Source organism: Mytilus trossulus, chromosome 1 (genome assembly GCF_036588685.1).
Source record: "Mytilus trossulus isolate FHL-02 chromosome 1, PNRI_Mtr1.1.1.hap1, whole genome shotgun sequence".
Classification (NCBI taxonomy): Eukaryota; Metazoa; Mollusca; class Bivalvia; order Mytilida; family Mytilidae; genus Mytilus; species Mytilus trossulus.
The window spans coordinates 92,670,776-92,693,508 of NC_086373.1; the positions used below are offsets into that span (position 1 = coordinate 92,670,776).

The 22,733-nt window shown below is 31.7% G+C and overlaps 2 protein-coding genes across 2 annotated transcripts; one reads left to right on the forward strand and one right to left on the reverse strand.

The window, feature by feature from the left end:
* Positions 1 to 564: 564 nt before the first annotated feature.
* Positions 565 to 15,659, reverse strand: LOC134690891 (RNA polymerase II-associated protein 3-like). The gene is made up of 10 exons (XM_063551035.1): positions 15,340 to 15,659; positions 13,092 to 13,220; positions 12,079 to 12,195; positions 9,815 to 9,942; positions 8,383 to 8,575; positions 7,829 to 7,930; positions 6,737 to 7,141; positions 6,201 to 6,298; positions 1,435 to 1,529; positions 565 to 714 (listed from the first exon to the last, which is right to left on the reverse strand). Exons 1-10 carry the CDS (start codon positions 15,499 to 15,501, stop codon positions 623 to 625), a joined length of 1,521 nt encoding a protein of 506 aa, XP_063407105.1. The 5' UTR covers positions 15,502 to 15,659; the 3' UTR covers positions 565 to 622.
* LOC134690896 (transmembrane protein 229A-like) lies at positions 15,658 to 20,281 on the forward strand. Its single transcript, XM_063551051.1, has 2 exons — positions 15,658 to 15,793; positions 18,395 to 20,281. The coding sequence occupies exon 2, from the start codon at positions 18,397 to 18,399 to the stop codon at positions 18,895 to 18,897; it is 501 nt and encodes a 166-aa protein (XP_063407121.1). The 5' UTR covers positions 15,658 to 15,793; positions 18,395 to 18,396; the 3' UTR covers positions 18,898 to 20,281.
* Positions 20,282 to 22,733: the final 2,452 nt, after the last annotated feature.

Below are 22,733 nucleotides of genomic sequence, written 5' to 3' on the forward strand. Positions count from 1 at the left end.
TAAAAATGTGTCCGGTGAACCGGCCAACCAACCAAGATGGGCGCCATGGCTAAAAATAGAACATAGGGGTAAAATGTAGATTTTGGCTTATTTCTCTGAAACCAAATCATTTAGAGCAAATCTTACAGAGATAAAGTTGTTTATAAGGTCAAGATCTCTCTGCCCTGAAATTTTCAGATGTTTTTTGGTTATTATCTTGAATATTATTATAGATAGAGATAAACTGTAAACAGCAATAATGTTCAGCAAAGTAAGATCTAATAATAAGTCAACATGGCCACAATGGTCAGTTGACCCCTTAAGGGGTTATTGCCCTTTATAGTCAATGAATCCATCTGTGTCCTTTGTTTAATATACACATAGACCAAGGTGAGCGACACTGGATCTTTAGAGCCTCTAGATCTCTATTCTTTATATTCTTTATCTATTTAGCCATTATTATTTTTTCCACCCCAATTATTCCCTATTCTTCACATTTCCCCCATTATTCTCTATCTTATTAACCCTAATCCACCCCCTCTTCCATGGTATAGTGTATGGTCATTTTAGAGCTTATAAAAATACTGAAGTCTTTCCACTCTTTAATGAATGATTAAGCACCAAACACAATAAGAAATAATCATCAGCTTATTTCATATATTTTCTTAAGTTTTTGTATTTCTGTTGATGTCACTTTCTCTGTTTTCTGTAAATGTCCAATCAATTCACTGATCACTGTAAAGATAGATATGAATGTTTATGTAAACATGAATGTTTGTAGATAAATAATCATGTCATTGTTAAGAGATGTGAATTGTAATGTCTTATAAACTGCCAACCTTACATGTCTATTATGTCATACATGAACATATACTTTATAATTTACAAACACAAGGAAAGTACATCTATTTTAAATTGTGATTTTTGTTTTTTGAGTTTTTCTAACTTTGTATGTAAATTCGGGTAGCATAACGACCAGAGACATCTCTATATATTTGAAGTTATACATCATATTAATCAAACCAAGTTTAGCTCTCTCTAAATATGCTGCACATTTATTGGAAAAGTGTTATTTTTGAAATCAATATTACTCTAAATATACTTAAAGTCTTCCATATGAAATTTACAAATAAAAATGACGTCTCAGAAATAACACAGAATACAAGAATACATGTAAATAAATTTTCTTGCAACTATTCTTTTGAAATTTAAAATGTGTAAGAAGCTATTCCAATACTCTATTAATCTAAAATTTATTATTGCTTAGCCTGATGTAAAATAGCTTCATTCAGCTGGTATCTATTGAACATTTAAAAAAACTCTATCAAATCATTTAAATTTAACATCAGAATTTATTTGATCTCTCCCTTAAATCAAAGTATAATTGACCACTTGAAAGGAAAATTAAATAACTACTGAATAGTTTCTGATGCAAGAATAATTTACAATTCATACCTGACTTATCTTTCTTTGAAAAGAACATAACTGTCATATTAAATCTCTGCACTTTAGCTAATTGACACATACATGTGTAAAAGTCTTCCTCTGCCCTGAAAATAGATGCAAAAGTCAATATTTTAGGTAACAAGAGTGCACACACTGAAATGTCTCGCCTTCTTTACTAATCATTGATATTATGTTGCTAGTCCTCAGTATAAAGCTTTATTACAACTGTCACATAAACTTGACATTAACCAAGATAACTAAATAAAGATCAATGAACCATGAGAATGAGGTCAAGGTCAGATGAACCATACCAAGCAGACATATACAGCTAACAATGCTTCCATACAACAATTATAGTTGACCTATTACTTATAGTTTAAGAAAAATACACCAAAACACCAAAACTTAACACAGTTCAATAAACCGTGAAAATGAGGTCAAGGTCAAATAAACCTGCGCCACTGACATATAGATCATAAAATATTTCTATACACCAAATATAGTTGACCTATGGCTTATAGTATTAGATAAAGAGACCAAAACTCAAAAACTTAACTTTGACAACTGAACCATGAAAATGAGGTCAAGGTCAGATGACACCTGCCCGCTAGACATGTACACCTAACAATCATTCCATACAACAAATATAGTAGACCTATTGCATAAAGTATGAGAAAAACAGACCAAAACACAAAAACTTAACTATAACCACTGAACCATGAAAATGAGGTCAAGGTCAGATGACACCTGCCAGTTGGACATGTACACCTTACAGTCCTTCCATACACCAAATATACTAGCCCTACTGCTTATAGTATCTGAGATATGGACTTAACCATCAAAACTTAACCTTGTTCACTGATCCATAAAATGAGGTAGAGGTCACGTGAAAACTGTCTGACGGGCATGAGGACCTTGCAAGGTACGCACATAACAAATATAATTATTCTATTACTTATATTAAGAGAGAATTCAACATTACAAAAAATCTGAACTTTTTTTTCAAGTAGTCACTGAAGCATGAAAATGAGGTCAAGGACATTGGACATGTGACTGACAGAAACTTCGTAACATGAGGCATCTATATACAAAGTATGAAGCATCCAGGACTTCCACCTTCCAAAATACAAAGCTTTTAAGAAGTGAGCTAACACCGCCGCCTGATCACTATCCCTATGTCGAGCTTTCTGCAACAAAAGTTGCAGGCTCGACAAAAACTATGGTAGTATGTAAGGCCACACCAATTTGATTCCTTGTTCGACGGACCCGCCCGCACCTATTTTTTGCAAAACAGATTTTTTTTAAATTTTTTATATTCCCGCTTCCCGCATCCGGAAATGTAATCATGTCCATTTCCTGCACCGTTTTTTTTTTGTAAATATTATAAAAAGATATCAACATTTGTTTTTAAAATCACAGTCTAACCTGTATATAACAATTTTAAACATAAAAGCACCCCACCACACTGTGAAAATATGAGAATATTTGTTTCATCATGAAACCTATTTATCTAAAGTGGGAGTGCTCCTAGGAGTGCTCCGATATAAATTTATAACAGCAGAAATACCTGTAAAGAACAAAAAATTAATTTCTTTCCCCCTTATTTATATTCCCTATCACAAAATGTTCGTTGTTAGAATAAAATACAAGGAACTTCTGAAAGAGTTGCCTTCAACTGCAATTATATTGTATGCTGGCGAAACAAAACTATCCATAGTCGCTGTATGTTTAAGCACCTGTCCTGATTGATTCAGGGACCTGTCGTTCAGTAAATGTCGTTTGTTGATGTGGTGCATTGGTATTTTCCCGTTTGGATTTATAAATTAGATCGTTGGTTTTCCTTTTCGAATTGTGACCCCTAATGATTTTGGGGTCCCTTATAGCTTGCTGTTTGGTATTGATCAAAGCCCTGTGTAAAAGGCCGAGCTTTGACATGTGTTTGATATTGTCAGATTGGGAACAATACCCCCCCCCCCCCCTTTTTTTCAGACAAGGGGTCATTTTACTGTTGTAGAAAAGAAAATAGAAATACCAAGGATTTGTAAAGTGCTACCATACAAAACCTTTGATAACTTAGAATTTTTTACTCAAAAAGGGGTTAAATACAACATATTGCTAACAACTTTTCTAAAAGAGGGGGTCCACTTATTTTGAAGACTATTAAACTGTTAATGTAAATGTGTTAACATGGTTAAAGTCCAGAAATATTACAAAATTCTTGGACCATTTAATACCAGATAGATATATAGTTCTTTGGGAAAATATGAGCCCTTTTGTACTAAAAAGTGTTTTTTACAAAAAAATATATTATAAAGTTATATTTACCCCTCATTAAAAGGGATATTTATAACATTAAGGGGTTGTTCCCAACCTGATTATGACTTGGATGGAGAATTGCCTCATTGTCAGTCACACATACAAAGACCAGATTTAATTATTCAATTATTTCTTGGTAAACAGGGACAAAAATACTTCATATAAAATTAAAGAACCTTAGTGAGCACGCTCACATACCCCACATCCCCACATTGTCATTGGAGAAATTAAATAAGTGTAAGAAAAAACAATTGTATAAAAAAAATAATTTCCTGCCAATATGCACATCTAAATAGAATGACCTTATTATCTACAAAATTTCATGAAATTCTGTTGTGTGGTTTCAGAGGAGTTGAGATGACAAACTGTTGCAGAAGTACATTGAAGCAAATAAGTTCAAAGGGGCGTAACTCCTAGAAAAAAATTTGAATCGCAATTTCCCGTCGATATGCACAACTACATAGTATGTCCTTATTATCTGAAAAGGTTTCGTGAAATTCTGTTGTGTGGTTTTAGAGGAGTTGCGATGACAAACTGTTGCAGTAGTACATTAAAGTAAATAAGTTCAAAGGGGCGTAACTCCTAGAAAAAAAATTGAATCGCAATTTCCCGTCGATATGCACAACTACATAGTATGTCCTTATTATGTGAAAAGGTTTCTTGAAATTCTGTTGTGTGGTTTGAGAGGAGTTGCGATGACAAACTGTTGCAGTAGTACATTAAAGTAAATAAGTTCAAAGGGGCGTAACTCCTAGAAAAAAAATTGAATAGCAATTTCCCGTCGATATGCACAACTACATAGTATGTCCTTATTATCTGAAAAGGTTTCGTGAAATTCTGTTGTGTGGTTTGAGAGGAGTTGAGATGACAAACTGTTGCAGTAGTACATTAAAGTAAATAAGTTCAAAGGGGCGTAACTCCTCGAAAAAAAATTGAATCGCAATTTCCCGTCGATATGCACAACTACATAGTATGTCCTTATTATCTGAAAAGGTTTCGTGAAATTCTGTTGTGTGGTTTGAGAGGAGTTGCAATGACAAGAAACAGGACTGACGGACGGACTGACGGGTCAAAAACATTATACCCTCGGCAACTCGTTGCGTGGGGTATAATTAAATATTGTCAAATCCTACTATTTTATGTTTACAAAAAAAAATTATAATTGCTCGCCTTTACTTTTCAAGCTTTACCTAAAAAATTGTAAAATAAATATTTTTTTATTAAAATTTTCAAATCGCTTGCTCGCCCCAATATTTGGAGTCCAAAAATCCGTAGAACAAGAAATTAAATTGGTGTGGAATAATAACAAAATAATTAAATTTACATAATGTTGTACTACAAATTATTGGTAGAAGATGATAATCATTTTATTTTATCCTAAGAGTGCTTATTTATTACTGCAAAACAGATAAACATTTCCACAGTCTTCCACTTCACTAAATCACTCATTGATTAATTTACCAGAGTTAAAAAAACATGTGGCGAATACATGCATCAACTCTCAAAACTGGATGTGATGTTGTATTTATGCAAGATCAATAATAATTCCTTTTCAATGTTAACACTGATTCAAACATTTTTTGATTCAAAATTTTTTGATTGAGTTAAGTCTGCCAATTGATATTTTATCGTGTGTTTTTCTATGTTGTGATGTTATGCTATTGTTTCAGAAAAAGGGAGAAGGTTTGGATCCATTAAAACGTTTAATCCCGCTGCAAATGTTTGCACCTGTCCTAAGTCAGGAATCTGATGTACAGTAGTTGTCGTTTGTTTATGTATTATATACATGTTTCTCATTTCTCGTTTTGTTTATATAGATTAGACCGTTGGTTTTCCCGTTTGAATGGTTTTACACTAGTAATTTTGGGGCCCTTTATAGCTTGTTGTTCAGTGTGAGCCAAGGCTCTGTGTTGAAGGCTGTACTTTAACCTATAATGGTTTACTACTAAATAGTTATTTGGATGGAGAGTTGTCTCACTGGCACTCACACCACATCTTCCTATATCTATTTGATAAAAGTCAACTTCTGATAAAACTTTCAACATTGGTCCTATTGAAATTTGTTTATTTTGTGTGTTTTCGACATATAAAAACAGGAAATTGACAATAATAATAATAATAATAATAATTCTTTATTTAAAGAGGGTTACACAGTTGGCCATAAAGCTTATCTTCCCTGAGGCCCTCTGACAATATTGTACATGTATTTTTTTTAACTAAACAAATATAAAAAAGAAGATGTGGTATGATTGCCCATGAGACAACTATCCACAAAAGACCAAAATGACACAAAATGACACAAACATTAACAATTATAGGTCACCGTACGGCCTTCAACAATGAGCAAAGCCCATACCGCATATAGTCAGCTATAAAAGGCCCCCAAAACATATTAACAAGAAGAACAGATCACTCTTTCAAATGCATATCTAATTGCCAAATACAATTTACTAACTTACGGAATAAAGAAATTTTTGAACACATTGAGCATGTTGAGAACTATTTCTGCATCTAAGAACTGACCAAACAGCTTTGGATAGTCAACTGGATTAATTTTCTAAAACGAAAAATACCAAATGAATAAAATTTATCTGATCAATGGTTCAATATGTACCTAGTGTAAAACATAATGTAACCGACAGCAGCATAAATGTATCTTATATTAGAAAATTTTCAGATTGCATAGAATGATTTGATATTTATGATCAATATATTTTTATTAGATGATAATCTTGATATATATATATCGGACGTGGACTTCTCTTGAACAGTTTTACTGTGCATATTGCTGTGTGTATTTTTTAATATTCTACATTAGTTAGAGGTATGTTGAGATTTAACAATACATGATTAACCCTGCTAACATTTTTTTGACTCACTCACCAAAAAGGTTCGCACTGCGGCTCACAACTGATGTTTTATATGAATGTGTACAGAACCAGATAATCTATATATGTCAGAATATAATAAAATAGAAAGAATCAAATATGCTTACTTTAATATATACATAGAATGACCTCAGATCTCTCTTTAGTTCTTTATAATCCGTCTGAAACTGAAATGATGATTGAGGTACAGGCATACTTCTAGGTGACACTGATTTTGATTCCTTAGGAATACTCTTGGTTACATCTTTCAAGTCTAATTTAATACTGCTTTCCTCACTTAAAGTTTTCACACTTTCTTTAATATTTGTAGAAGTTTTGTCACTTTTTCTATGATTTTCAGTACTTTTTAAGGAACCAGTACTACTTGTAAATTTCTCAAACATTTTATTGTCTTGTGAAGTTATTTGCTTTTTAGCCTCACTTTGGGATTTTTCTACTTCCTCAATTGCAGCACGTCTATGTGTGTCATCTTCGCCTCCGATTTCCTCTATCTGTATTCTAACTAAAGGTTTCTGTAAAATCAAACATCAAATATTAAAGGTAGATTAGGTGTGGCTGTCTTTTTCTTTGCATCCCTTCTGGACATGTTGCAAAAATACTTTTAGGTTTAAAAATAATTTACCAAGTTTCATGCAATATTCAACATGTGAATAACAAACACATCTAAAACATTACAATTTCAGATTAAACTATCAAAAAAAAGATGTGTATTTAAAATTTTCAGAAAAAAATATCATTTTAAAATCAAGGGCAAATAATTGTATTGAAGACAATTTGTTTTTCAGAATTTTTCAAGAAAATTAAGTGCATGACCCAAAATTTTTATTTGATATTTTCGATGTTTTATGAAATATAATTCTTTCATTAAATTGCAGCAAAAGCAAATATATTTTCTTTATAAAAAAAGCACTTTGAACAATTAAACAGAAGTCTGTAAATTGTTCGGCAGGAAATATTCATTTACAACAATTAAAGTACTCTAGTTAAGAATATTTTTATCCTCTACCTCATAATAGATAGGCACTTATAAAGTCAAATAAAAATACAAATAATCTAATATTTTTTTTTCTTTTCTTCTACAAAAGAAGGGCCAAATAAGATTTTTTTAATGCTTGCTACTATATCAGAAGATTGTCTTTTAAAACAGGTTCTTTCTTATTCATCAAGCTAAATCTCATTATCTACACTTGATATTTTACCTTTGATTTTTGATCTGAAGGTTTTGTGATTGGTTGTACTAATCCTTCATCAGGAGACTTTGACATATCTTTTTGTTCTACCATTTTATCTTTTGTTAACTCCTTGAAAAAAAAAAATATTATCTAATTAAAATACATGTATAACCAACTTTTTTTAATTCAAAACATAATACCTCTGAAATGAATATGTTCAAACTAACAATATCAATGCAACTTGCATGATTTCATGAAACCTAAGTTATGCTAGAGTTGAGAACATCAAATCTATAGACCATGCAGATGGAAATGCCTGGTTATGCATTCTTATATTGTTGATCCATACTAGAATCTATAACAGTACATTGCTCATCTGGCTATTTTGCATGAACTGATACATTTCAACACATACATACATATAAATATATATACTGTCTATAAACATCAGCAGCTCTTATACTTTTTACTGTTTGCATTGGATTGTCAATTCTAAATAATCAAGAAACTTTTTAATTTACTGGTTAATAGTATATTTATTTGACTCTTATGTATGTATATAAAATATTTTTGTAACATACCTTTTCAATTCTTTCTAATTCTTTCTGTGCTGTTTTATTTTGAGGTTCTAATCTTAAAGCTTTCTCAAATGCATCTTTTGCAGTGTCAAGTTTCTTCAGTTCAAACCTTGCTGCACCAAGTCGCAAGTAAGCCTTGACATACAAAGGGTCAAGACTTAAAGCTTGCAGACAATCAGCTTCAGCAGCTCCATATCTGGTCAAAATAAGTTCAAGTTTAAATAATTACTGCTTTATCCTTGAGAACAGAAATTAAAATAAAAGATACTAAAAGCATTCTAGTCATAAAAGTTGTCTCATTGGCACTTACACCACATCTTCCTACATCTAGTCAATTAAGGTAACTAGTCGGAAATAAAGGGCAATGAATCTGGTCACAACACATGAAAATGATTATTTTGTACATTTGTGATATAAGAAAGTGGCAAATCCATACTTAGTAGCTGGTCCTCTCATCTTAACTGCATGAAAGTTCAGGGAAAAGACTCCTCAAAGTAATATTTGTTTATAAGATTTTTCAAATTTTGTAATCTGTCCAAATTACTATATTTTTTAATGGCAATAATTGTGATATAAATAGTCATACAAAATATTTTTTTCTTTGACACATCAAAATCAAAATCATGAAGTTACTAAATAATTATGCATTAATTAAGATGTAACATCAGTTTGGTCAAATTTTTCATAATTTTACACTGCTTTCAGCAAAGATAACTATATATGGCCCCAACACATGATCCATAAAATTGTTGTTTCTAGCTATAGGGAGTCATACTAAATCTTTCCCCTTTTTGGTTACAGAACATTTAGAATAGGAGCCAAGGTTTTTCTGTAGCTTTTAGACCCATATAATAGACAAAATCTTTGTGTTAAAATAATCATTCAGGTTAATCTATATGCTTTTTTTTGATAGTCCTAGTTTGGTCTCCAAAAGAAGACAAATTGCAAGTTTATAAATTAAGCTATATATTGATATTATATTGGTGTTTTGGGAGGCGACTTTCCTGATATGGAACTTAAAATTAAGCTATAATTCAGACAGGTGATTTTATAATTTTTCTTCATAAATTCCAATTTTAAAATCTCTTAAGAGCTTATGTTTGTTATTGTATTGCCTATGGAGACTCTAAATAAAGCTTTATGTCTGGATGTTTATGAACCTCAGGAACTGCCAGTAACCTCATAAACTGATACCACTGTTTTTCTCCCATTATCTCCCCTTAAAGATATGGGATACAGGAGGGTTGCCAACTATTCCATTTTTTTAAAAGTTGAAGTGGTTATATTTGTTAATAGTCTCAGGGAAATTTAGAGCATGATTTCTAGGATAGACAGTTTAACTACATGTTGCATCTAGATATATTTTGGGGTTTTTTGTCATTAGGTCGCTGTCTCACTGATAATTACCATCTTCCTTTTAGTGACGAGGACTTACTTTTCTTGTTTCAGTAAGGCCATAGCTCTGTTTGCTGGCATTATCGCATTAGTAGGATCCAGTTCAATAGCCTTTGTATAAGCTTCAATTGCTAGTGCATAATCTTGTCTCTTGAAGTTATCATTTCCCTAAAATACAAATTATAAAGTTAAGCAAGTTGAACCAGCAGAGAATATAAATATCATGAGTGTAATCAAATATGGTTTGTACTTTTAACATTGTTTTCTGTTATATGTTATGGCTATAGCCAATTGTTTTCATTAAATATTGAATGTTTCTTTTTGTAATCTTAAAGGGGTATACATTGTACTAGTAAGGACCAATGAGAATAAATTCTCAAGACAAGGAAATGCTTCATATCACAAATATGTGTTTAGTCAATACTTCTACAACCTTACAAAAGAACAAAATATACATATTTCATTCTTATAATTACATTTAAGCCAAAATCAGGAAGTCATTAGTTAAATCAAGATTTTCTATTTTTTTTCATCAAAATATTACACTGTTTGTTGTCACAGAGAGCATGTAGAAGATTTTGCATTGTATTGGGACATAAAACATCACTTTAGAACACTTTGTGATTGCTGCTTTCCAAACAACATGATAGAATCCTTATGAAATATCTTTATAATGTAAGATAATAAATCTTAAATAATGGTAATATATTATAAAAGAACAAAATAAAGTTGCTTGCTTTTCTTTTCGATTAACAAAAATTTTGAACAGTGTAGTGTGGTGTAAATAGATTTAAAATTTTATAAGTTTTCCTAAAATTTACAGTGAGAAAAATTTCTTTCAGAAATATTTATGCAGTAGTTAAATATTTGTTATCTCCAACTTGTTCACCATCTGTTTGCATGTTCTATACATTTGACCATCGATGATAATAAAATACAAGAGGCTCTCAAGAGCCTGAATCGCTCACCTTAATTTTTTTGGTTAAATCTCTCATCAATGATTATTTTGGCCTTTGAATTTATTTAAATGTTCTTTGAATTGTCCTATTTTCTTCAAAAGCAAAAAAAAATAATAATTTTCTCCTATGTTCTATTTTAGCCATAGGAGCTATGTTTCTTGACATACAAGGAAATAAAATATAAAATTTATACTAGATACTCTGAAACTCATTTAGCCTAAGTTTGGCTAAAATTGATACAGCAGTTTCAAAGGAGAAGATTTTTTAAAGTAAGTCAACATGCAAATGACATGATGAACAAATTGTGAAAAAAGTCTTTAAAGGGCAATAACTCCTTTTTGTCAAATTGACTTATTTGTAGATCTTACTTTGCTTTACATTTTTGCTATTAACAGTTTATCTGTATCTATAATCATATTCAAGATAATAACCAAAAACTGCAAAATTTCTTTAAATCATCAATTCAGGGGCATTATACCTGAAAAACCAGTTACCCAATTCGGCTGAAAATTTTAGGGCAGGTAGACCTTGACCTAATAAATACTTTAACTTCTTGTCTTATTTGCTCTCAATGCTGGAGTTTTTGAGATATAAGCCAAAAACTGCATTTTACCCTGTGTTCTATTTTTAGCCATGACGGCCATGTTTTTTGACGAAATAAAAAATAAAACACAAACTTTATTTTATACACCCTACTGATCATTCAGTTGAAGTTTGGTTGAATTTGGTTGAGTAGTTTTAGAGGAGAAGATTTTTTAAAGTTAGCAAATATGATGAAAAAATTGTGAAAAATTGTCATTAAAGGACAATTACCCCTTAAGGGGTCAATTGACAATTTTGGTCATATTAACTTATTTGTAGATCTTACTTTGCTGATCATTTTTGCTGTTTACAGTTTATCTTTATCTATAATAATATTCAAGATAATGACCAAAAACTGCAAAATTTCCTTAAAATTACCAATTAAGTGGCAGCAACCCAACAATGGGCTGTTTGATTCATCTGAAAATTTCAGGGCTGATAGATGTTGACCTAATGAACATTTTTACCCCATCTCAGATTTGCTCTAAATGCTTTTGTTTTTGAGATATAAGCCAAAAACTGCATTTGACCCCTATGTTCTATTTTTAGCAATGGCGACCATGTTTGTTGATAGATCAAAACTTCGGATACAATTTATAAACTAGATACCCTAAGGAACATTCAGTTAAAGTTTGGAAGTATTTGGCCTAGTAGTTTCAGAGGAGAAGATTCTTGAAATAGTTTAGGACGACAGATGACGACGGACGCCAAGTGATGGCATAAGCTCACTTGGCCCTTCGGGCCAGGTGAGCTAAAAATATACCTTTTCTTTCTCTAAATTTGCCATTTGTTTCTTTCTTTCCATTTCCCATTCTTCGTCTGTTTCATATTCTGATGATTCACTCTTTTCCTTGTCTCCAATTTTCTCTAATTCTTTATCCTTTAATTTATAACAAGCATTTGTGAATCTTTTTTTTAGTTTGTTTTGATAGTTTTAAAAGTAATGAATTAAAATTATTTATATGCAGCATCATTTCATTTTTCAGCATGATATGTATGTTAAACACAACTGTAGGCTTGCGATTCTTTTGTAAAATCAACCAAAAGCCACAATATATCCAATTCGTTTTTATATTTTAATCCTGAACCCTATGACAGGGCTTCTTCACCCGATCCCAGACCCTCTGCTGCAATATTTGCCTGCATTTCATATAAAACCTAGCTATTCTTCTGTCTTCATAAGTATAGTTTGGGCATTTCTATATATCTAATTTCTCCATATCAAAATTAAAAAAAACCCGAAAAGGATCAGTTAACATGGTCAATTTCAGGTTAAAAGATGTTTCCTGAATTTCTTACTATAGATATGTTCAAATTAATTTTCCTGTCGCAGAATAAAATGAAATAAATTTTATGAGGCAGAATTTATAGAAACAACTCATGTCATTCATATTTTTCAATAACAACTAAAACTCTACATGAAAAAAAGCTTTTGATAAAAAAAATATGCATATTTTCATGTAAAAAAACGACCACTAAACAACAGGTCATTTTCTTAATTTTTTACATATAAATAAGACCTTTGGTTTTCCTGTTTGAATTGTTTTACACTTGTCATTTTTGGGACCCTTTATAGCTTGCTGTTCAGTGTGAGCCAAGGCTCCATGTTGAATGCTGTACTTTGACCTATAAAGTCTATAATTGTTTACTTTTTACAAATCGTGACTTGGATGGACTGCCCTATGGAGAGTTGTCTCATTAGCATTCATACCACATCTTTATATCTATGTATATTCTTTTTTAAAAAGGTTAAAAATAATATGATAGTACACATACAACATTAAATTTATCCCATTTCCTGTAATCATATCCACTTATTCTTGATGGTTTCCCAGGTTCATCTTTAGACTTTTTCACTTTTTTCTTTTTCTTTTTGAACATGCAGTTCCTCACAGGTGGAACGTCCTATGAAACATAAAGAAGTATGTGTTAATGAATTATCTTATATCATCAATACATTGCTCAAATATAAATAGAGAATATTATATTGCGTTTTCAATATAGCATCCGTATCAACCCGAGACACCAATATAATCCCAAGAGCTCTGCTCGAGGGATTATATTGGTTGGTTGAGGGTTGATATTGGTTGGTTGAGGGTTGATACGGTGTGTGATATTGAAAAAGCCATATCATATACACTTTATTGTATACATATACCTCAAGTAGATGTTTTTTATGTGACATGACATCATACAAATAAGGAGGTTTGAAATGACGTCATACAGATTATAGGTTTGAACAGTGACTGCAATAGATGACGTGACGTCATACAGAAGTGCTGATATAGATATCATCACGGGTGGCTGACACAGCACACGGGTGGCTGATACAACATGCTTGCCATTGATTGTATTACACATACAATTTATCTGTATTTACTACTAAGTATATAATAAATATATATAATTCTAACATGATGTCCTTCAAACGCTTTGAGTAAACACCCATGGTAAATATGAATATATTGTTTGGGCTGTTCCGATCGTAGAACCAAATCATATACCTTTTTTGAATGAGCTATGCCACGTTATACAACTATGAAGTCAAAATATAAGCATTTTACGGGAAAATACACGATTGTGAAACCGAAAATCATCACAAACACAGAACCATTAACAAACGATGCTAAAATGTATTATAAGACATTTGTTTTGTATACATATAAGACATATAAGTACAATTCTCATTTAGATTCATCCAAACCTATCTAAATATTTTATCGTTAATATTTTAAGCATGTCACTTATTCAATTTGCTCCGTTCTTTTACATCAATTTAAAAGTGCGTTTATTTATGGGAACGGCATAATTCCTTTCACATAGAGCATTCGATCCAAAACAATTGCCGTATTTATCCTATGAAAATTGAAATAATTCATGGGGCCTTGAATATATCCTGATTTTACCACAGGTTGTTCCTGTATGCTGATATTTTACCCCTGGCTATCACTCAGGGTAAAATATTGGAACATATTCATGACTTTTAAACCTAAATTATTGAATGATTTTATATTTTCGATGTATTTTATAACTTAAAAATGATTAACAAAAAGAAGATATTAAAGTTCATAAAAAACTTTTAAGATTTTTTTAAAAATAAGTGTGCACATCGAAAATGGGTGCTTGATATATTGTAAATCCCAATTACTGCCATATTCGTTGTACACACTAAATTTAAAATGATCTTTATGAAATTATCTGCTATCAGTTAATCATTTTTAAGTTATAAAATGCATCGATTATATAACATTATTAAATATGGGGACGAAGTTCCCAATTAAGGTAGAAAATTCCTGAAATTTCACCAATTTTTTTGTCTACTAATGAACTCAAAATCGTTAACTTTTTTTTCAGATCTACTTCCTGTTCTGGTCTTGTTTGCATGAGACTTTGAATAAAATGTATATTCATCAACATATCCACAAATATAGGAGTCTGGACAGAATTCAACACCCAATCATTTTTAATAATTGTGTGATATAAAAAAATGTTACCTGATAACATCGTTTCTTTGTTTACATTTAATATGCCGTCATAATTTAAATAACGTCATAACTAAATCTCTGACAACAGATCTAGAAGCAATATTGGAAACGTTACAATATTTCCGTTTCTATCATCAACATCTTTGAATTTAAACAAAATAATACAGACTTCGTCCCCTTTTACAGGTAATGCCTGCCTCATATTAATCAATGTTTTAAAGTCACCAATATGTTCTTATATCAAAATTTCATGTGGTCTTCTGATAATAACAGTGTTATCTGGTCATTCGTATTAACATAGCTAAGGGCCAACAGACCAGTATCTAATACACCTTATCGCTAATCCCAGCTCACCCGGCCGCTTGAACTTTTGACGCATACAACAATCACTTTTCAATTGTGGCGTCAGATATTTATCAAAATTTTACGGGAACCTGCGTGGTATCCAGTAATGGCTGACAAATAGCGATAAGGTCTAAGGGCGATGTGTACATATCTTTAATTTCAGTGTGAATGAGATCAATAAATAATATCTTTACCATGACTTTATTTGGCTTTTGCTTCAAAACATCAGATTCTTTCTTCTTAACTTCTTCTTCCCAGTTGTTCATATCTTTGAGATATTCCTCCAGTTCACCCTGATTCTGTCGAACTTGTTGTTGGAGGTTGAACATTTTCATTTCGTGATCTGTAGACGCCATTGTCAGGTCCTTTCTGTGTTTACTCGTTTTCAATGCAAATTTACAATGCTGGAGCGCCTAACATAAGAAAAACAAACTTATTGAAGTTTCCAGAATTTTCACATGGGCGCAGACATGTTAGATTGACACATGCGTAATGATGTTTCTAATGTCAACAACAAAACCGGAAGTGAAATAAAATCAGCTGCCACCGGCAAAGTGTTGACCTTTACTGTCCTAGTACCTGGACACTGGACTGACATTTAAATCATAAATATTCACAAACAGCTAGATAAAGAGAGATTCTAAGCAGGTACACATATTTGATCAACAAAAATGATATTCTGGACACTTATATCTACATGCCACATGCACCCCCCTTTTCAGTAAATAGATTATACACAAGATAATTTCAATGCAGGTCTTATTTTGGGAAAAAGAGAAAATTCAGCCATTTAAATTGCATGATATTTAGTTTTTTCAGCACTGTTATCACAAGTTGATTTTACAAAATGTATCTTAATCCAATAGACCACTTTCGAGTTCATCCGTCACCGGAAAAAACTCGTCAATTATGCACGCCTTTATGATGTCATTTATCAGATAGAGGGGGTCGCCTGTATCTCTGCACTGTTTACGTTCATCAAGCGTCTTAGTGATCGTCATTGTGCAGGATGAACTAGAAATAATGGTTGTTCTGTAGGTACTTAAAGACAATCCCCTAATGACAGCAGTGCTGATTGTCAATTTTGAGAATTCAATTTGTCGTATAATTCGTACAATATGAAATTATAGTTTTCTAACCACTTGCTCAACATTGGAATGGAAGTGACCACGCCCCTAAACGCACAAATGACGTTCACTAAAACCAGAGTTTTTGACGGAAATGCATCGAACTCGAAAGTTGTCTATTATGATTGCTTGAAAGGCGATTATATATTTTTTTTTGGCGTCTTACAGTGCTGTAAGGCAAAACAGTACATGTATATAACCTTTGAAGATGTCAAAATTATTAGGACTATTGTTATTTGAAGTTCAAATAAATATGATGTCTCGAAAGGCTATTTATTTCATTTCTGTGACGCCTTCCTACATGTAAGTAGCCATTTGTCACAACTCGGCTGATTCTGTACCCTCATCTAAGATAGACATGATACAGGGAGAGTTGCGGATTCTACTTAGGATTGCCAAATGCCTACGTAGCCTCAAAGGAAAAAATAAATAAAAAGCCTTTCAAGACATCTAAAAAAAAAATTATGATGAGGGGGATAGGACCTTTATTTTTTTATTGAGTTTATAACATAAAATATAATAAAAAAATAAGTATTTGTTCATAATTATAACAAGAAATTAAACTATAACATATATTTCTTTACAGTCAAGTAATATTAATACACTGATAAAAAGGATAAAGGCCATAGTGAGGTGACCTATAGTTGTTAATTTCTGTATCATTTGGACTCTGATGGAGAGTTGTCTCATTGGGAATCATACCGCAATCATACCACATATTCTTTTTAGATCTATTAATAATTGAAACCTATGATTTTAAAGATTTAATTCTTATCAGGGAAGGGTCTTAACCCAAATTAAAGTAAAAACAAAATGTATCAAATATGACCGAAAGTACGAAATATGATTCAAAGGGAAACTAAATTAATTTTAAATTTGTAAACACCTGTATTATCACAATCCTGACATTGGAGAGCATGTTGTCTTGGTCGGACTTGCTGGTCACATAGCACACAATGGTATGACATGATGAACAGCAATTTTGCCACCGACATTTCTGGTTACTTTTATAAAGCAAGGTCGGTACATCAAAAAGACTGCTCAAACAGCTTGTATTTTTACAAGAATTTTACAGTGTACCAAATGTTTGTTTTCATTCTGCTTGAACTGGATTTTTTTTCTTCAAATTTGGGACCTCGGGAATTCAGGTTTTTCAATCCCAGGATTTCAGGATTTCGTGTTTTTAAGCTCAGGATTTGGGGATCAGGACCCCTCCTTCCCTCCCTCTATGATGTCATAACTATTTGGACTTACATTTATGCTGTCAGAGCTTAAAAAACAATAATGAAACTGACGAAAAACAATGTCAAATCATACATTTCAAATCTATCATATGTTGTCTGCACTTGTACATACATAATCATATCATTGATTGTGAAATGACTGCCTAAGGCAGCAACCATTTGATTTTCGGGGGGGGGGGGGGCTATGTTTTTTTTTTTGGAAAAAAAAGTTTGTTTCAAGTGTTTGGTGAAAAAAATCATGCCTCAGTGATTCCCTAAATAATTGATAAAAAATTTCCAACAAAGTGGGGGAGGTTAAACTCCCTACCTCCCTGCCCCCACCCATTTCCCCAAATCTGCCTCTGAATAGGATGCCATGAAAAGACATTATCTAATCAAAATGATTGTTACAAGCAATTTTGCATTAAAAATGTCTTTAATATTCTGGTGTATCTGTTATTAAATTGTCTTGCCTTCAGACGCTAGTTTCAATTAATATGGGCTTTTATCATGTCAATGTGTATGTCTGTATATTGAATTACAGATGTTTGGGTCATTTTTAATATATTTTTTGTCAAACTTACAAAAAAAAGAATGTAATGTTAAACATATATTATTTTATAAACAAAATTTCTTTCAGCTCCTTTTTCTCTTTTCTCACCTGCACAATATAGAACTTCTGTGATATCAGATATTTTACTACATCATATGAAAAGTAATGTTTTTTTTCACCATAAACTGTTACAAACTCCTGTTGAATGTATTACCAATCATTGAAGTTGATAATAAAGATTTTGTTATTTTGAATTTTAGCAGTAAATGTTCATATACTATGATATAGTTGAGTTTTTTTTTCTGTATTTATACATTTTTTCCTGAATTTATTTGATCTCTTTCAGAAATGACGAAAACAGATGTGGTACCCCAGAAACCACTTCCTGCTGTTGCTAGATTCTTTTTCTATGGTCTACATGGACTTTTTGATGAGATTGTCTTCACAGCTCTGTTTGACCTATTTTTAGAACCTCACGGCAATGCACAACTTAAAGGCTACACAACCATTTACTCCTTCTTCATTTATGGTAGTTGCAGCTTAGTTGTAGAACGACTATATGTTTACTTATACTTGAAGCATGGCATTCCATGGTATACGAGAACAGCTATCTATCTCCTAGTATTATATACATGGGAGTTATCTTTCGGCCTGGTTCTACGACAGTTTGATGCCTGTTCATGGGATTACAGTCACTATGATTACAACTTTATGGGTCTGATTACCCTTGAATATGCACCAGGATGGATTGTACTATGTCTATGGCAGGATGTTATAGCTGACTTTCTTCTTAGTCTTTCAATAAATGTAAAAAGTGATGAAAACAACGACAAAATTAAGGCAGCATGATAAACTCTTACTGTGATATTTTTTTTTATACATTTTACAGATGTAGGACTTATTTAATAACTAAGGTGTTGTAGGACTTATTTTTAATTTAAGTGTAAGCTTTCATTTCAAAGAAAAATGAAAAAAAATTCTGAATTTCTAGAACTGCCTTTAGATACTTTAACCATTTTAGATTAACAGAGTGAAAGTATAAACAAAAAAGGATTGTAATGAAAGAATTTGTAGAAGGATGTTAAATACTCTGCAAAAAGATTGACATTTTAAAAAGTAAAAAATAAATCATGAATATATGTTTGTCATTTTTTGTGTTGTTTGTGTGCTGTTTCATTTATTTGTTAGATTAATGACCAAGCAATTTACTTTGCAGAGAAGATATATATATATATTTTTTTATAGTGTTAGTATTCAAGTACATTTCTTTTACTCATATTGTAATATTTCTTTGTTTATTTTTGAGAAAACTATCAACCTTTGGGAGGAAAAGCAGAAAATTCTAGTCAATTTAGAATGTAGTCAAGTCCACCTGACAGGTTTGTGATTCGAACCCACAACCTCAGTGTTAACAGGCTAGTGATAGAGAAGTTTTACTTACTAAGACCACTCGGCCACCAGGGTCCCACACTGTATAATAATGACAGCTTTTGGATTATTAAAATTTCGTTAAATATCAGTATTAGTCCTTATGAATCTGATCTGATATATATGCTGTATAGCCTACAAACTACTTAATACATTTAAGGAAAAACTATAAAGATTTCCAAAATCCTTTAATTTTGCAATTTACCTGCAAGCAAAGCCTGTTACCAAAAAAAGATATTATGTCAGAAGATAGATTATGTATATAAGGATACTCACTTTAGTCATTGTTTTCATAAGGTTGTTCCTTTGGGGATCCAGAATATCAAATGGCAGTCCTCTTATATTTACTTTTTTTATTATTAAATTCTGTTGTTGATTCAATGTTAGAACAATCCAATGAAACTATTCATTCAGTTTTGACTCTGTGTCCATTCTTACTCATATTTATAAGAACACAAAAAGACATATAAAGCTAACTTTTTTCTAACAGTATTTGTACCAGGATGATATTTGTGTATTGTTGATATCTGTAGTCAAGGTAGTCAAGGGAACAATATGCATGAGTATGATTAAATTATATTGTAAATCGGCATTATTGTAAGATTCTATAGCATTATATTTTAAGCCCATAAAACTTTCATTCTTTTTCTCCAATGTTTTTTTTTTTCATTTTCAACTTTAATATGATATATTGCAATCATATTATATGCAATCAGATGTTATTCTACTTGTCTGAATGTTGTTATAAATACTGCTAACATGTTATGTTTATGTTGACTTGAATTTGTATTGTTTTTTTTATGTAGACAAGAAATAAATTGTTGTTAAATATCTTGTGTTCAAACAGCAAGACAATTGTTGTTAAATATCTTGTGTTCAAATTCAATAGTGTACAAGGCCACGATGGGTCTTCAACACAGTGAGAAAATCCTGGAGCCAGAGGTGGGCCTCAGCTGGCTCCTAAATAAAAATAGTTATGTGAAAATTGACTTCATACGAAACATATGAATAAACTCAAATTAAAAACTTACAAGACTAACAAAACAGTTTGTTGAGCTCTTTGATTTGTCTGTGTTGTTTGATATCTCTTCAATGTACCGTCTGGTCATATAAGACGATATTTGGTATCTCTTAAATGTACCGTCTAGTCATATTAGAAGATATTTGGTATCTCTTTAATGTACCCTCTAGTCATATTAGAAGATATTTGGTATCTCTTTAATGTACCGTCTAGTCATATTAGAAGATATTTGATATCGCTTCAATGTACCATCTGGTCATATTGCTTCTCAAATCATTGGCTTTTACACTCATTTTCGTTTTTGAGTGTTCTTGATGTAGGAAATTCCTGCAAGGTGCTTGCTTGAGATAACCAAACGTAGAAAGTGCTATTTTTGGTTAACAAGAGTTACTGCCCCTAATTGATGATTTTGAATAATTTTTCTTGGGTTTTGGCCTTAATCATAATACATATAAACGAAGGAGATGTAGTATTCATGAATGCTAATTAGTGATCCATTAAAGTCCCAATAAAATGGATTTATGCAATTCATGGTCACCTTACAGACTTCAACAATGAGCAAAAACAATACCATATAGTGAGCAATAAAAGGCCACAACATGACATAATGTGAATTAGTTTACACCAGAAACAAGAGTGCACACACTGAAATGTCTCGCCTCCTTCTACCAACCATTGATATTATGTTGATATTCCTAAATATAAAGCTTTACTAGTTATCACATAAAATTAATATGATTCAAGAAAATCATGTCAAGGTCATATAAACCTAGCGAGAAATACCTGTACATCTTACAGTCATCGAATACACTCAATATAAATGACTAATTGCTAATTGTGCTTATAGTTTTAAGAAACAATTTAACAAAAAAAAAACAACTTTGACCAATGAACCATGAATATGAGGTCAAGGTCAGAAGACACCTGCCAATTGGACATGTACTGTACAGCTTACAATCCTTCAATTCAACAAATATAGTTGAAAAATTGCTTATAGTACATTTCCGAGATATGGACTTGACTAAAACTTAACCTCGTTCACTGATCAATATAATGAGGTTGAGGTCAAGTGAATACTGTCTGACGGGCATAAGGATCTTGCCAGGTACTTGTATACCAAAGGAGTAGGTCCGGTAAGGACCGATTTTGGCCTCAAATTTCAGGTTCATCTGATGAAAGATTTTGACCACTTTTTAAACACTCAAGTGTCTTATTGTATTTGATCAGTTTATGTGAAAGATTTTTAATGATTTAGTCATTAAAAATGATCCGATTCAAGCTCAAATATGAAAAATATGCCAAATATGCCGAAAATTGTCACTTTTCAGATGGTTTTTGTCAAAAATGATAGTGGCCATATCCATGTTCATCCTCAACCTTTACATATGTTATGTATTATCAGCAAATACAACTTACACTTCAATATCAAGGATGAATACAAATGCAGCCACTTTCGTTTTACACAGAAACCGTCTAAAATTTAACTAAAATGCTAGAATTGTGAAGATTTCATTAACTTAGCATGACTTAATGACGCCAGTACCTGATATATGTGCATTATATTGTCAAAAACAGACCATATTTATGTAGCAGAAGCATTCTTCTGTCCAATAAATAACCAAAAGTTTACATTTTAACAATTTTGTAAAACTGCTATATTTTGGGGCCAAAAAAGGGTCTTACTGGACCTACCGGTACTCCTTTTGTTATAATTTTTCAAGTTATAAGAGAAAAATTAACATAAAAAAAATCTTTACTTTTTTACAAGTATTCACTGAACAATGAAAATGAGACCAAGGACAATGGACATGTGACAGACAGAAACTTTGGAACGTAAAGCATTTATATTTTTTTTTTAAACAAATTATGTAGTAACCAAGTCTTCCACTTTCTAAAATATAAAGCCAATGAGGGGTTAGTAAATGCTTTAGCAGCCATTTCACTATCCCTATGTTGAGCTTTCTGAGACAAAAGTTGCAGGCGTGAAAAATAAGCAACGGTCAGATTTATGATGAAACAATAAATAAAAAACAGACATACCAGAGAGCAACTAACATCAACCCCTAAAATAATTCATTTTATAACTTTAATATCTTGAGTTTCCATGTATATTTCATTTGATGATTTCTTATTATGTACATGAATAGGATGTATAGAATGTTCTTCAAGCAGTAATAGCAAATATATGACAACTCTTGCTAATTTTAAGATTGTTTGCCCATTATATTAACAAGAG